The sequence below is a fragment of the Asterias rubens genome, chromosome 4 (assembly GCF_902459465.1).
Source record: "Asterias rubens chromosome 4, eAstRub1.3, whole genome shotgun sequence".
In the NCBI taxonomy this organism is placed as follows: Eukaryota; Metazoa; Echinodermata; class Asteroidea; order Forcipulatida; family Asteriidae; genus Asterias; species Asterias rubens.
Window position 1 is genome coordinate 10270386 of NC_047065.1, and position 16955 is coordinate 10287340.

At 37.7% G+C, this 16955-nt stretch overlaps 2 protein-coding genes across 13 annotated transcripts in view; both read left to right on the forward strand.

Moving 5' to 3' along the window:
• The window catches only part of LOC117288872 (hyalin-like), a 45054-nt gene extending 40135 nt beyond the window's left edge, over nucleotides 1-4919 (forward strand). For all 5 annotated transcript variants that reach the window (XM_033769726.1, XM_033769728.1, XM_033769729.1 and 2 more), the window contains 5 exons: nucleotides 105-353; nucleotides 1217-1303; nucleotides 2104-2166; nucleotides 2886-3002; nucleotides 3148-4919. In XM_033769726.1, coding sequence (XP_033625617.1) covers nucleotides 105-353; nucleotides 1217-1303; nucleotides 2104-2166; nucleotides 2886-3002; nucleotides 3148-3311 — 680 coding nt within the window. In that variant the 3' untranslated portion in view covers nucleotides 3312-4919. The remainder of the gene's footprint in view (nucleotides 1-104; nucleotides 354-1216; nucleotides 1304-2103; nucleotides 2167-2885; nucleotides 3003-3147) is intronic.
• A 1399-nt stretch (nucleotides 4920-6318) lies between these two features.
• On the forward strand, nucleotides 6319-15213 carry LOC117288874. Of its 8 annotated transcripts, none has more exons than XM_033769733.1 (9): nucleotides 6319-6451; nucleotides 6558-6618; nucleotides 9298-9449; nucleotides 9804-10002; nucleotides 10799-10859; nucleotides 11583-11608; nucleotides 12211-12288; nucleotides 12429-12577; nucleotides 13324-15213. In XM_033769733.1, exons 3-9 carry the CDS (start codon nucleotides 9370-9372, stop codon nucleotides 14633-14635), a joined length of 1905 nt encoding a protein of 634 aa, XP_033625624.1. In that variant the 5' UTR covers nucleotides 6319-6451; nucleotides 6558-6618; nucleotides 9298-9369; the 3' UTR covers nucleotides 14636-15213. The 8 variants fall into 8 exon arrangements, with proteins under 8 accessions (XP_033625624.1, XP_033625628.1, XP_033625622.1 ...); XM_033769736.1 differs by having other exon boundaries at nucleotides 6417-6455; XM_033769737.1 differs by lacking the exon at nucleotides 6558-6618.
• Nucleotides 15214-16955: the final 1742 nt, after the last annotated feature.

Sequence of the window (16955 nt, forward strand, 5' to 3'; positions counted from 1 at the left end):
TGAGGTCAAGCGAGGTCACTGCTACTAGAATGATTTTGCTTTGATTGAAGTTTGATTTGAAGGATTGATTAGACTTGACGTGATAATAATTTGTTTGATTGTAGCGGACGTTTTACCACCAAGCATCATCAACTGCCCGTCCAGTCAGGCCTTTGTAATTCCTGCAGGGAACCAGTTTATGATTGTCATGTGGAATACACCTACATCCATTGATAACTCAGGAGAGCAGGCTGTTCAGACTAGTAACAAAAACTCAGGAGATGTGTTTGAAGAAGGCATCACGCTGGTTATGTATAACTTCACTGATGCAGCAGGCAACGTGGCAACTTGTGAATTCACTATCACTCTGTCAAGTAAGTTTATATTAAATACAACTTTATTTTTTAGGTTGTTTTGAAGGCTAAATACTTTGGTAGTTGTTTATTTTTCAAGGTGATGTTTTTTTAAGATGGTAGGTAGTCTTTGTTATCTAGCTACTTTGCAATGCAAGAACTGTACCTAGTGGGTACTTCTGTAACAAAATGATAGAATGAAACATACAACCTCTGTTGGCGTCATTTAATAGTGCGTAAAGTGGCACAAACAAAAACAAAACAAACCTGCAGACGAAGTGATAACTAAGACTGTTTGACTGTTAATCTGAACATGATCCATAAACAAAAATTTGAAAATAATATTTCTATTCAAGCATGATTTATGCAAGTATTTTGGTATTATGGGACAAGAACAAACTTCAAAATGGTTTGATGGTATATCAAACATACTCAATATCAAACATAATCTCGAGACAATGGGCCGTATTCATAAAAAATAGCAATTGCTTTTTCTTGGCTTTTGCTTACATCTTTATACAGATGTAATGTATAAAGATGTAAGCAAAAGCCTAGAAAAAGCAATTGCTATGTTTTATGAATACGGCCCATTACTAAACATATAAGCAGTCTGATTAAAAACTAGTACAATATTAAAACTTGATTGTCATGAGGCACATTAATAAGCAAGGATAGTTCTTCAAACTTATTGATTGTGATGCATGTAAATAGCTAATACATTATTTTGGTCTATGTTTTAAATTAAGATGTTGAATGCATGTAAATCCCATGTTTTAAGCAGTATGTCAGTGCAACAAATGACTATATGTTGAAGATGAAGAAATACTCTCACATATTGCATAGTTTTTACAAAGACACATTTATTTGACATTTATCACTTACAGCCCCTGTACTGAACCCATGCCAGACTCGACCATGCAGAGATAATGAAAACTGTTTCTATAGTTCCAATGACTATATCTGTGTACCAGGTAAGCTTGTTCTTATATCCAAATACTATCATAATCATGATAATGCTAGGGACTTCACAAGATAGTATTGTAACACCTCAACTTATTGACTTGCATGAAAAACATTAGGAGTCAAATACACATTGTGTTGAGAATATCGTGGCTGAGACCTCTTTTGAGACATTTGTTCAGTTTCAGAATGTGAATTTAAATCCCCATCTGGCCTTCCGTCGATTTCACAAAACTCTTCCTAACTTAGGATTAATCTTATGACTTTAAGATTTATCCTAAGTTTGGACGAGCTCGAGATAAGACGAGTCCGAACTCTTTGTGAAAGCGACCCTGGTTGATGTGGCAAATCTGTTCTTTCTTTCTCTTTTGGATGGGAAATTAAGCCACATTAGGTTGTGCGTGCTAAGATAACTTGTGCACAAAAAAAGAACCCAAGCTACCAATATACAGCTACAGTCACTTCTCAACAATGGTGGTGTAGTTTTCCTTAATTTGTTTCATCAATCGGGGAAAGATTTGTTTACTGATCAACAACCACCTTTCTGCTGTATGTTGAAGTTCTGTTCAAGCTTGTTGAACAATGCAGTATAAAAAAGTTTCCTGAATGTTTTGGTTTAAAAAAGTGTCCCCTATACAATGTGAAACATGATGCACTAAGTGTTGTCCATTCGTTTTAAGAAACTGCAAAGATGAAACCTCACAGCTATTGTGCTCTTAAAGTATAGACTTCTCTCGAGACGTGACCCTTCAAAAAAAGATTCATGCCAGAAATGTTCCTCATAAAAATTGTGATCTCTTTGTTCTCACAGGTGCCTTCAGAAGGAGGAGAGAGACCTCAAACCTTAAAGAAAAGATTGGACGTTTTATAGCAGGTATGAACTCATAAGATTCCTTCTTTCCATATTGTGTTTGTTGTAGCTGATAAAACTCAATGAATTATTTGGATTTGTCAATAATAACATGAGAAGATCAGAATCTTGAAAAGGATTTCTGGTTCTTGATCAGAATCTTGTAAAGGATTTCTGGTTCTTAAAGTCAAGGGCATTTATTGCAAACACGAACCCCCCTCCTTTCGTCCCCCTATTAATGGTTAACCCTTTGCTTTTTTTGTATGCTTTTTAACCCCATTCATGTATTTCCACTTCACTGCTTATGTTTCACTTAGTTAGCTGTTCATGTTTGTTGTAAGAATTGTTTGAAGTATGTTGTCATTTAGCCTTTGAGACAGACTCTGTTGACACATAGGACCATTGACTCTGTTGACACATAGGACCATTGACTCTGTTGACACATAGGACCATTGACTCTGTTGACACATACATAGGACCATTGACTCTGTTGACACATACATAGGACCATTGACTCTGTTGACACATAGGACCATTGACTCTGTTGACACATAGGACCATTGACTCTGTTGACACATAGGACCATTGACTCTGTTGACACATAGGACCATTGACTCTGTTGACACATAGGACCATTGACTCTGTTGACACATAGGACCATTGACTCTGTTGACACATAGGACCATTGACTAGTTTTTGCAAACATGAAAAAGACTAGTTAATCTTTGTTGTTGCTTTGCCAGATGAAATAGCGGCTCCATGTGCATGTATGAATGGTGGAACCTGCTCCTCAGATGATTATTCTGAAGGGACAAGGTGTAACTGTACTTCAGGATTCTCAGGAATTCTATGTCAAGATGGTAAGTTACAAACACTTGTGAAATAACTACACTATTGTTAGTAAACTCTCGGCAATTGTATTGTATAGTCTCGGCAATCCAATTTCAATGTTCCCCTTTTTTCCCCTTTTTTTCACTAACTATTTTCCTGTGTTTTTTCTCGTAGATGTCAAGTACAATGATGAGTCTTTCACACTTACCTGGTGGTATCTGGTTGCTGTGGCATCACTCATTCTTTTAATCATGCTTAGCATCTTAGCATTCTGCTTAACTTCTAAAACACAGACAAAAAGTGTTCAACATGTATATGATGTAACAAATAATATCTAATACTACTATAATAATAATTCTGTTGTGATATATTTTTGGGATACTTATTTTTGTAATGTATATGGTCATATATTTTCGATTTGCAGTCAGTGCTACAGTTATTGGTTCCTTTACTCATCTGGAGTTTTTTAAATTGTTTGGTCTGGGTATCTGGTTATGTGACAGTATGACATGATTTGTACTCGCAGTGTGCATTGCAGTAAGCTGCACTCGCACTGATTGGTCAGTTCAGTAATCAATTAGGACTGTATTGATTTTCAATACTTTTGGGGCATGATGTGTTCAGATATTCCAGATGTTACGATGTCCATTTTAAATCTCATAACAACTTTGAAACAAGTAATTGAAGTCCATTTTGTGAATATATACTATTCTTTCATATTTCTGAAGCAGTAGAGAACTTTGAGATCAATTAGTAGTCCTATATAGACATTAGAATGAGGTTTGGGTATTTATTCACTCAATTAGTACATTAAACATGCTTTTTTATACCCATTTTAAAGTATTTTTTATCTGCATCAAATCATATCCATTCTCTGTATCCATGCCACAGTGTCTGTTTGGCATGTGGTTGATTTGCAGTGTAAACACTATTATTACATTAACATGCTTTTTTATTCCCCTTTTAAAAGTATTTTTATCTGCATCAAATCACATCCATTCGCTGTATCCACGCCACAGTTACTGTGTAGCATGTGGTTGATTTGAATCATTTTGAAGTGTAAACATTGTTATTCCGTCTTTTGATAATGAGCAGAAATTACAGAACTTGTAAATCCTATATGCTTCATTTCTTGATTTAATTGTTATTTGTGTTTATTCCGAAGTGTAGAAAAGTCCTTTAATTTCATTTATGCCATTTTAATAACCAGTATTTATTCTAAGTGTGACTTCGATTTTAGTGTAGAAAATTCTTTTTAGGAACAAATAATGGGCAATTTATAGACCATGAAGTATGCGTACACCACTTGTTTACAAAACAGTCAACAAGCCTGAACTTCCTGCAGGCATGATTTTTATGCATGCAGCCCAATGGAAGAAAACATAAAATCTGATATTTTTTATAGAGATTTGCACTGTCATATTTTCGTCAACTTTTGAGATGATGAAGGAGTATTTCTCAAATTTGTTAAGTTGTTATTTTTGTTTTAAACTATTGAGTCTATGTTGAATTATAACACAAAATTTGAAATTTGCCATATGACCAGAAAAGGCCCTTGACTGTACATGGTCACTCTTTTAAACAAAAGGTTACTTAACATGGTCTACACCCACGTGAACATTTCTGTTTGGTGAACATTTCTGTTTGGTGATCTTTTAATGTCAATAATATATTTATGATGATCCATATTTTATAATATAAATATTAATATTAAACTTTTAACATTCCATAATAACACTTTTTATTTACTAGATAGTCATCAGTGTACATGATAGTTACTTCTTTATAAAGTGGTGTCAGTAATTACCACAGGTGAATCGGTTTTGTAAGGGGGTTGAGAACTATGCAGATATGTTTATATGCCACAATAATGAGCTGCAAAGTTTGTGTTGTCTTTCTCAAGCTGTGCAGGTATTCATGCATAGTGTAAAATTAAAATCAAAGAATTTCCGCTATTCAGACCCATTTTGTACTTATTGTTTCTAAAGCTTTCAGTGGATTGGGTTACTCAAAATATTTTTTAGCATAAAACCTTTCTTGGTAACGAGTAATTGGGAGAGGTTGATGGGATAAAACGTTGTGAGAAACGGCTCCCTCTGAAGACATAGTTTTTGAGAAAGAAGTAATTTTCCATTGATTTGAGTCTGAGACCTCAGATTTAGAATTGATGGACCGAAATCAAGCATCTGAAAGCAAACAACTTCGTGTGACAAGGGTGATTTTTCTTTCATTATTATCTCGCAACTTCGGCGACCGATTGAGCTCAAATTTTCACAGGTTTGTTATTTTATGCATATGTTGAGATACACCAAGCGAGAAGACTGGTCTTTGACAATTACCAAAAGTGTCGAGTGTCTAATGGCGCCGTAAACTGAAATGTGTCCTACCCAGAAAGGATGGGGTAAACGGGGGCATTGCCGCAAGATAAGAACACGTTTTTTGAATAGGGTTCGTTGGAATTGAACTTTCTTTTACTGAAAAAGTGAAAGTACTATTGTACCAGTAGTTTATTTATTTTCACCTTTTAATGAATTTTCAAGGGTTGTTGGCATATTTTATATACTAAAGTTTTAGTGTAACCCTCCCCCATTTGGGTCAGACTTTTTGTGATGCGGGCATGCTCCATTGGCATGCTTCGAGACCTCTCGCACGAGAACAGGGGCGGATTGCACCATGTGGTCTTAAACCAGTCTATGCGCTATAGCCGGCTAACTTGAAACGTGCTTAGACAGTCTTTAATTATAGACCGATTGCAATAGCGCGGTCTTTAATTTCAGCCAGTCTTAAATCTTAAGCCTGCTCTGAGCTGGCTATAATCGGTCTTTGTTTTGGTTCTTTAAGATGGCGCTGCATTTGTTAGTTGTAGATGATTTGATGCAAAGAGCTCTACGACGAGATTGTATTTTAGAAATAGATTACACCCATGAGAGGCATTGATGATGATACAGTGTATCGTAAACATATGTTCCCAAGAGTAAAAATTGATACAACTCACAGATTTGATATCCAATGATTTAAACCAAAGCAATAAGAAGAATGCCGTACCGCCAGTGACTGCAGAAGTGCTAAGTAAAATGGGACATTATTGTTCTATTGCATTACTTTTCGCCGACTTATCTCAGACCGGCTTATTGCAACAGGCTTAATGACTGACTAAGCTAAGACCGTCTAAGACAGATAGCCGGCTATAACTGACTGGTCTTAGACCGCTGACTAAGACCGTTTTATTGCAATCCGCCCCAGGACTTGAATAAAGTCTACCCGGTTACTGGGCTAACAACAACGTAGTCTCCCACTCAATACAGACAACCGGCGGTGCAGGAGAGATGCATGCCCCTCCAGCACTTGGTGGCGCTTGTTACTACCTAGTTTCCGACCCAAGGGTTACTTCGCGTGCTTGACTTCACGTTCGTTCTCCAGACTAATGCCAATTAGCGCCCAGGCAACGAAGAACACCAATTAATTTGACATCGTTTTTGTAGGTATTTTATCAAGAGCACAATGATGATCAATGAACTAATTTAAATTACTAGTTAGTACTTTGTGTGATTGGTAATTTCTTCAATCTGTACTATTTTAAACAGGTTGACTGTTTTTTTCTTGCGGGATTTAAAGTTGATTGAATGAAGCGTAACGGCATGAACGGTAAGTAGTTGGCCCACCTTGTTGAGTATGTTGAGCTGTTAAATGGCTCCGCTTTTAACATCGGTCTCATCACTGTCACGACGGTGATGAGACCACTGATCTCTATAGAACTTACTTGAACTTACTTGAATCCACGGACGCCATCACACAACTGGGGAGGAGACGGTGGTTCTGGTTACTGGGGCAGACAGCTTAGATAAGCTTATGTAGAGCCCCCCGATGTTCTTTAGGAATTTATCCACATCAGTGGATGAGACCGATGTTAAAAGCGTAGCCATTAACAGCTCAACAAGGTGGGCTAGGTAAGTAGTGTGATCAACATGTGCAAATTGTCAATTCATAATATAGGCCCTAAAATATCGGTGTCACTATTTACCGGAAAACACCAGAAAATACCAGAAAACACCGGAAAACACCGGAAAACTACCGGAAAACACCGGAAAACTACCGGAAAACTACCGGAAAACACCGGAAAATACCGGAAAACACCAGAAAACTACTGGAAAACACCAGAACTTCTTGGAACATACTGGAAAACACCAGAAAACTACCGGAAAACACCAGAAGTTACCGGAAAATACCAAAAAAAACACCAGAAAATACCTGAATAACCGCGCCGAAACACGACAGAGCAGCCAGCGTTCTCTATACACAAAAAGTAATGCCCACGCAACTTCTTACATTAAAGTTGTACGTTTTTTTATAAACTTCACTGAAAATAGAGACAGATAAAGGAAGGACTGTGATAAGTTTAATTATTTCTCAGTTCTTCGTATACGTATTCCTGTGTTTAGCTACGCCCGCTGGCTGCTCTGTCGTGTTTCGGCGCTGTTATTCAGGTATTTTCCGGTATTTCCCGGTAGTTTTCCGGTATTTTCCGGTAATTTCTGGTGTTTTCCGGTGTTTTTCGGTAGTTTTCCGGTGTTTTCTGGTGTTTTCCGGTAGTTTTCCGGTAGTTTTCCGGTAGTTTTCCGGTGTTTTCTGGTGTTTTCCGGTAGTTTTCCTGTATTTTCCGGTATTTTCTGGTGTTTTCCGGTAAATAGTGACACCCCTAAAATATGATTCTTGTTTTGATTGAATAATTTAACTGAATTGACGGGTACTGAATGAAACTTGAAAAGACCGACCGGCTTTGTCGTCGACAACCCCCCTCGTCGACAACTTGTCCAGCTTTTACTTTCACAATTCTTGGATTTATGTGGAAATGTTAATATATCGTAGGTACATGTAGGAGGTCCTATTTTCGAGGTGTTCCTAAAATCGTGGCAAATCTTTTACCTCTCTGTGCGCGATGTAAACAGTCCCTACTTCTAGAAACTATAACTTTATAAGGCTCCCCTGTGAGTGTGGTGAGTGTGAGCTCACAGGGGAGCCTCATAGTTTCTAGAAGTAAACAGTCCCTAGATAAAAATTGTGTGGTTTTATGTGCCAAGCAAAGAGTCTCCTCTCCCTTGTCCAAAACTTAGAAACACGTAAGGCTCCACTGGTTATTTGCACTTGTAAATGCAAAAAGTTTGGTATTTTAGGCATTTCTACAAGGTACAAAAATATGTCATAATGTCGAGGCCATATAAAAATATTTGCTCACCGAAAAAGTTTCATTATAACACTATTTCAATTCACAATTCATGATGATCAAATCATGTGACTGAATATTTTGCTGAGCATTCTGGAAAAAAACACAGAGGCTTAAAGAGCCATGTGGCTTATATCATTTTCTAATATTTTTGGAGATTTTTATTTTTTAACCCTCATATCAATATTATTATTAATATTAAAATTCAATCATCAGCTTGTTGATTCAATTATCACTGTTTATTTATACACTTTATTATAAATATTAGAAAAGATAAAAAAAGGTGGAAAAATGAGATTTGAAATCCAGTAATTATTCTCACTTTTTATTTTTATTTTATTTTTTTGCAAGTTACCATGGTCATTTTTAAAATTTAATAAAAAAATATTTTGAATAAAATGAAGACAACTGCTGGCTAAAGAGTCATACACAGAGTCTCAAAGAACACTTGTATTCAAACACTTGTAGTGAAAGTGTCTGTAATTGTATTTAAAAAAAAAAAATTAACAAAAGGGCATTTGTGAATGGGAATAAAAGAGTAGTGACTCGTTTGTAAACATCCGTTTAAAACCTTGCAGGGTCATTGCCGTTCGCTTTATCACATGGCAATTTGACCCTGCCAGCTTTAAACGACTGTGTAAGAAGTCGTCGCTGCCCTTTTATTCCCTTAGTTAAAGCAAATATACATGTACACTTTCGGAACAAAACGACAACAAAAGTTCACAGATTTACAAATAACTTACAGGGTTTACAGAAGGTAATGGTAAAAGACTTCTCTTGAAATATTATTCCATGAAATGCTTTACTTTTTGAGAAAACATTAAAACAATTATCAATTCTCGACATCGAGAATTACGGATTTATAGTAAACACATGTCATGACACGGCGAAACGTGTGGAAACAAGGGTGGGTTTTCCTGTTATTTTCTCCCGATCCCGACCGATTGAGTCTAAATTATTACAGGTTTGTTATTTTATATATAAGTTGGGATACACGAAGTGTGGGCCTTGGACAATACTGTTTACCGAAAGTGTCCACTGGCTTTAAAACCAAATTGAATAAGTTGGTAGTTATAAAAATCAGGGTTTTTTTTCTCTTCTAGACAGACAGACAGACAGACAGACAGGATAGACAGACGTAAACTATGATGTACCACCACATACTGTGATTAGTCATGAATCTTCTCAGTAGTGTGTATAGTCAGAGTTGGCCAGCACCAGATCCCAACAAACAACATCACAGGGGATTGCAGGGGTAAGTCAAATACTCAAACAGTGAACAAGAAAGTTCCAAGTAGTTTTATTTTATTTTCTATTTTACATCACAGTAAAGACAGTTATAATACTAGTCTAACTTGTTTTATCAAATAACGTTTTACACTAATTTTGGTTTCTAAAATTATTTTCCTCCCACATCAAATGTCTCTTTTCCATTTTGTGGGCTGTGGTTATTATGTTTTGAAAATGTAGGTTGTCTTACTTGTTTTCAAATTGAAAACTATTTTTTACAGAATTTGAAATATCTATCAATATGTAGACAAAGATATAGTTTTATCTAAAAAAAAATGATGATTTCTTTCAATGCAATTGTACTGTCTTTTTTATTCAGGAAAATGACTGCACGCTCTCCAAGAAGGACTAAGAACAGCTCCGTCAGCAGCAGCTGTATTCATCAACAGAAGTACGGCAGTAGTGAGCAGCAGGGTTGTCATGGTAAAAGCATATTGGCCTTACAGGGTCGGAAGTCTCCCAGGGTTGCCTCCCAACAGATGGCTTTGACTCCATCTAGGCATGCTGGTCTAGATGAGGTTAGTATTCATTGTATATGATCAAAATGTTGTATTTTTGCACAGCGAACTAGAAAAATATCTTACTGAAGATTGCAGTGTTTGATTTCAGTAACTTTTGCTATGAAGAAAGGGTGCACTTCTCAAAACTTATTCAGCTGTTAATATTTAGAGTACTTTAAATTGTGTTTTATAATAAATTATACAAGTTGTAAAACTTTATCAATAGCGTAGTGTCCCTGGCAGAAAATACCTCAGAATGCAGAAAGTTACTCTTTTTGTTTCAATTGTGTTGGATCAAAAAACAACCAGTATATTGAGCCATGAGCTTGTAGGAAATTGACTGTAGATGCCAGGTGAACAGAGATTTAAAAAATGTACTACTGTAATGTATAGTACCTGACAAGTCTACTACTCAAGGCATGTGATGCATTGTGACCCCTTGCATTTGGCAATGTACTTGACAATCAGGGCTCCCCGAGGATAACGCAGCTTACGTGCTGCCAAATTAATGTTGCTTTGTTACAAAGGCAACATTCCATCACAAGAACCATCACTCCCGTCCCGGTACCTAACTACTGTGAGAAGAAAAGCAATTAATAAACTGTGATTGAGATTTCAACCTGCCCACATTCTGACTATCCAGTCAAAGTTTTGTTTCATCACGCAAGACTTTGGGGATTTATTGCTAGTATCTGGCTAAATAAGACACTAAATCATACTTGTTGAACCCTCCTGTGTGCTTCCGGTATGTCAAGTGCTTAGATTTATGTTTAAGGGAAATGCTTGTCAAAGTGTATATCTTTATTTCCTCTAGGGAACTTACAAGTGGAAAACGTGGACGAATTACCAGCAAGACTGTGGAAGCAATAGCAATGGTAGGGAAGTAGCTCTTTTTGAGAAAAAAGCAAATTGTATTGGACATCACTGGTTGGCAAAGCAAGTGAACTTGTGGTTTTTAATTCTAGGGATGCTGGGCAGGAGTTTTCATGTTTGCCATCTGTGGTGGTGCGCTTTGGCATTTGACAATCAGTGTTGTTTATGTGCATGCATGGGGGGCATTCTTTGTAGCCTTTTTAAGAGAGAAGTCAATAGGGGTAAGAAATGGGCAACTCCAGGAAGAAAACAAATGTATATATATAAATTCAGAAGATAGAATTAGCTGTTGCAAACTGCTTGCCAACCAAAAGGACCTACTGTATAAATGCAAATAAAAAGTTACTGGCCTGACATTTCAACCCTAGCAGAGTCTTTCTCGAAGGCTAAATGAAAACACAACACACATACATGTTTACTGGTACACCAGTATAAAGCTGTTTATGTGTGTTGTTTTCTCATTTAGCCTTTGAGAAAGACTCAACAAGGGTCCAAACGTCAGGCCGCAATATAAATTTCACCTAATTTTCTTTTCTATTATGTAAAAAAAGTAAACATGTCACAGAAGGGTTTTGAATGTCCATTATCTGCTGTCTGAACAAACGTTTGAATTTTTCGTTATTAGTGTTTATAGATTTTTCTAGTATCTGTGTTGATGTGCATGCAATGTACACAAATATTTGTAGTGAATGTTTTCCCTTTTGTGTTTTGTTTTCTCTCTCCAGATTTAACTCTGTACAAAATAACCCAGGTGAGTAACTCCAAAATGATCTTATTTCTTTATTCCCTGGATGAACCCAATAATTTTGTCCTGATTATAGTTTGACAACAAGAATTTGGGTGTGATCCCTAGCTTCACAGTAGTTAACGGTTGTATGGCTTCTGACTGGCACCTGCGAACAAAGATATTGACAGAATAGGGACACCGCCAACATAGGGCTAGATCGCTCAGTAAGAAAGTGCCGGCATGTTGAACCCGGAGATCGTTGGTTCGAATCCCACTCTAGTCAATTCTTTGTTCAACCCCCCAAATCATTAAAAAAAGAAAGGTTCAGCATTGTTGTAACTGTTGTCTGCTGTGGCAGGTAGCAGTGCAGTTGCAACAACTCATTGATTCTGTGCAAAAATGTTGTATCTCCTTAAACAAAAGTACGCACTGTACTCACTAGCTTAAATGCCCCTGATTCGACACAAAACATGTGTACGTGTCAAGATACAATGTTTAGGAAAAAAAGAAGTATTTTCATGTAAGATATAATACAACCTTTTCACAAATTGACATACAATTTGTTTGCTTTGATGAAACGCCTTTTAGAATAATTTGTTTTCTTCTGATATTTTTTGAATCTGTAGGATACATTCAGAAAGCTTTCGCAACAGGTCCAAGAGGTGAATGCACAAATAAGCAAGTTCCACAATAATGGATTCAAGGTAGGTCCACCCTGTCTATTAATGCCTTTTGTCGTGAGAGTTACCATTCAGGAATGTATGCTTGATTATTCCTTAAAGGATTTGGGTGCTTTTTCAAAATTTAATAGTATGACATTCTGTTCCTTTTTTTGAATCCACAGAGTTATCACACGGATGGGAATGTTAGTCCAGTGATACGAGCTACCCAGCTGGCTGCCAGCCTACCCCATCAATCTCCTAGTATTAGCAGGGAACCAGCTACAGACAACATGGCTCCTCAATGCACATCAGTTCAAAGGGCAAACAGAAGGTCAGATATTAATTTCATTTGCAAATCAACTTAGATAAAAAACTGTACACATTTGAAATGGCTGCCGATAAAAAATATATGATTCTGGGGAAAGGGTTTATATGTATGGATAGCTTTATGGACTCAACTTTCATTTGACACCAAATAGTCTGAAAATAATTCATGCTTGGGTGAGCAGTGCTCACTTTTGTAAAGGGTATGAAAATTAAATTGCGCAGGAATTAGCCTTCCAATTTGTGAGAGGTTAGTCCTTTGGAGCTTACAAAACTCAATCCAAATGTCGGCTACTTATTCTTCAGGTCACCTACTGAGAATTCATGTTGGCCGAACTTTAGCAGAAACAATTGTCAGAAAATATAAAGTTGATCAGAGAAACAAATTATAACAACTGCTTTTAGCAGTCAAGCTTGGGTTTAGTAGTTGTTTGTTAGTCGTAGCAGACAAATGTTGACAATACATTTATATTTGGTATAAAATTGATCTTGGATTAAAAAGATGTTGTCGTGTAATATTTACCTTCTTTTTGTAAGTGTTTAGCATGAGTGATCAGTGAATTTTATTTACTTTGTATAGAAAAGAACAACACGATATTTTTCGATATTTTTTGTTTGCTTTAATATGATTTCTTACTTCTGATTATGCTGACTTTCATACAAATGCTAAGTGTACTTTCAAATGATAATACTGTTATGTCTTTACCTTACTAATCTAGTTTTTACTTTACATTTCTCCCTTTTTAATTCCAGGCGACCCCACTCTCATTCCTTGACATCAAATCAAAGACAAAGCAGCCTTCCGCAAAGACCCCATTCTACCACAGCTCTCTACGGTAGAGCTACCAGTGAGTTTGACCAACTCACTCCAAAAATGATTGGTGCCCTCAGCGATGGGAAACAGAGAACCTTAGATCAATCTCAACTCGGTCCTTTTGATATCATTGCAAATGAAGCAAAGCCTGAAATCCTTGAAGTTGGAGAAGATCAAAGTGATACAGATGATGAAGAGAGTGAGATGCCACGTCATTACAGGGTAAGACCACCACCAGACTTTGACCTTCCTGCAGAGGATATGGACATTCATGACATCCGGGGTCGGTTCCAACACCGCAGCTCCAGTGCTGGGAAGAAGAAGCAAGAGCCTTACCCTGAGCCACTGAGCGAACCCTACTGTTATTTTGACTTGTTGGAGTTAAGTTTACTCAAAGAGGACTGGAGACATGCTGTCAGGACGGTCCCTGATGGCATTGAGGCACAACTTATCGATCGGTTAATTGAGATGGAGAGACTGCAGATTGCCAGTGCTGAATTAGAGAGAGGTGTACGAGTTGCTACACCCAAGAGAGTAATGTCAGCCATGCAGATCAGGAAGGGTTGGAACACAGTTGCTTCAGTTCCTACAGAGCGGGCACAGAGTGCTTTAGCCCAACCCAGACGGAGTAAGAATTGTTCCCCAGCCTGTCTGCAGCCACTCTGCTCAGGTACCTGTGAAACAAAACAAGACTCTCTAGCAAATGGAGGTTGCCACCATTGTAAACAAGAATACTGTCAGGGCTCTTGTACTGAGTTTGGTTATCACCTACACATAAGGCAACCACGAGATGAGGAAGTGAACATTCCTCCACCACGACCCAAATCATGTAAGAGTTGTAATAGCAGGACCTCATCCCGGAAGTCAACAATCAATAATAACACAGTCATTCTAGGTCGTCCTAAATCAGCATTTGCAACCTTTAGTAGTGCAAAACAACGGTCTGGTAAATCAAAGTCAATATTATCAGAAGCCAGAAGTGTTTCAGATCAGATGGCTCGGCTAGAGCTATCTTCAACACCTGATGCCGGTGGGGACAAACCAGCAAGACCCAAGACAGCCCCAGGGAGCTCAAGGTCCAAGCCACGAGGGCGCAATTCAATGCTACCAGGAAAGAGTTTTACTTCTCAGAGGAGACACTCACTTACAGATGATCCAATCAGTACAAGTGCAGCTAAAATGAATCCAAAACACATGAGAATCAAGTCTGCAAAGCTCAAATCTAAACAAAAGAAAGTCTCAAAAAGGTAGCTTTCCGCCCAAAAATAAGATGTCAAATAAATTGTAAAGGTTTATTTATTCAGGAATGTCAAAGGGATGATACATCATTGCAAATATTTAAAAGTTTACTTGATTGATAGTTTGTAAGTGGTCAGTGGTTTGAAGCATTTCAGCATTTTACCTTTGAGTAACTTTACATCAAGTCAGAATCCTCTACCTCGTCCTTATTTACTTTGACTCAAGTCAAAACCGGGTGACATCGACTCACTCATAAATTTGTATTCCTTTTCAAACGACTTTAACCACTTGTCTTTTCTCTTATTGGAAAATCAAGACTGAAAATAATGTTCAATGCTTATAATATACAAATAGGAATTGCTACGATGTTTGATGTTATATTTTCTTACAAATAGAGTACCTAAACTAGCCTGACCTAAACTGAAACTGTCAGTGGTAATTATACTTCTTGAATATTTGTAGAGTTGCATGATTGACTGTAACACAGACCAATGGTGTAGAACCGGTATCCCCTCAAAGCATTGGACACAATTGGTAATAACTCAAAATAATAATAATTGCTAGCACAAAAACCAACTTGGTAACGAGCAATTGAGAACTGTTATTAGTGTATAACATTGTGAGAAATATCTCCAACTGAAGTAACATAGTTTTTGAGAAAGAGGTAATTTCTGACTCAATAATAAAAGACTTCAGGTCTGAAGCCATTTATTTTTTAGGAATCTGAAAAAGCATACACTTTTGTTCTCTTGGAACTTCAATGACTAATTGAGTCAAAATCTTCAATTTGTAATATATTTTTTACATTTGTTTGGATACACCATTGAGAGAACTGGTCTTTGGCAATTACCAAAGGCGACTAGTGCCTTCAGTAAAGTAAAGTATTTTAAGTCTCAGTCATTATATTTGCATGCACCTTAAAGACAATAATGTGTGTGATAGCTGTGTTTGTATTTTTGTATTTATCTAACTCAGTGCCTTACTCTAATTTAATGGATATTATTTTATATTTTTATCAGAAAAGTTTATTTTCTATGAGCGATAACAACCCAATATTTGACAGTATATATCTCTAAAATAGTGGTATTACCCCCAAAAATAAGCTAAATTTATTTGAACTTATTGATTTCTTTCCCTCAATGTGTCATCTATGCAATAAAAACCTCAAATTATGATATATTGCTGTTTACATTTTTGGGGGGTCATGTCCCACTTTCTGTGGAGTTGACCGTAAGATGAAGTCAGGGTTGAATCATTGTTACTTCTGTCTTATTATCTGTCTTTAAACTGCAGGATTCAGTGTCCTTCATTATAGATATCGCCTTGCTGCCATAGTTTGCATTAGGGAAACACTTATTTCTTTAAAATGTGAGTGAAAAGAACTCAAAACTGTAAAACATCTAGATCTGTATGAAGATACACAAAGGTGCATTCAAAGTACTTCCTATCTAGCTCAATAATCATTCAAGGGAATCAGTTAGGTCTTATTTTACGAGATTTCTGTGTCTTGATTTTCATCTCTATGGTTATTTATTGAACTTCAGGGAAGTAGGCATTTATGAAAGCATTATGACCCGTTATAAAACCAGGGTTTTGGCACAGGCTGAGGTGCCCACTAGGCCCTACTTTGTTTGAAAACATGCTCTCTCAGTAGGGGCCTACCGGGCTTCAAACATGCTCTCTCAGTAGGGGCCTACTGGGCTTCAAACATGCTCTCTCAGTAGGGGCCTACCGGGCTTCAAACATGCTCTCTCAGTAGGGGCCTACCGGGCTTCAAACATGCTCTCTCAGTAGGGGCCTACTGGGCTTCAAACATGCTCTCTCAGTAGGGGCCTACTGGGCTTCAAACATGCTCTCTCAGTAGGGGCCTACCGGGCTTCAAACATGCTCTCTCAGTAGGGGCCTACCGGGCTTCAAACATGCTCTCTCAGTAGGGACCTACCGGGCTTCAAACATGCTCTCTCAGTAGGGGCCTACCGGGCTTCAAACATGCTCTCTCAGTAGGGACCTACCGGGCTTCAAACATGCTCTCTCAGTAGGGGCCTACCGGGCTTCAAACATGCTCTCGCAGTAGGGGCCTACCGGGCTTCAAACATGCTCTCTCAGTAGGGGCCTACCGGGCTTCAAACATGCTCTCTCAGTAGGGGCCTACCGGGCTTCAAACATGCTCTCTCAGTAGGGGCCTACCGGGCTTCAAACATGCTCTCTCAGTAGGGGCCTACCGGGCTTCAAACATGCTCTCTCAGTAGGGGCCTACTGGGCTTCAAACATGCTCTCTCAGTAGGGGCCTACCGGGCTTCAAACATGCTCTCTCAGTAGGGGCCTACCGGGC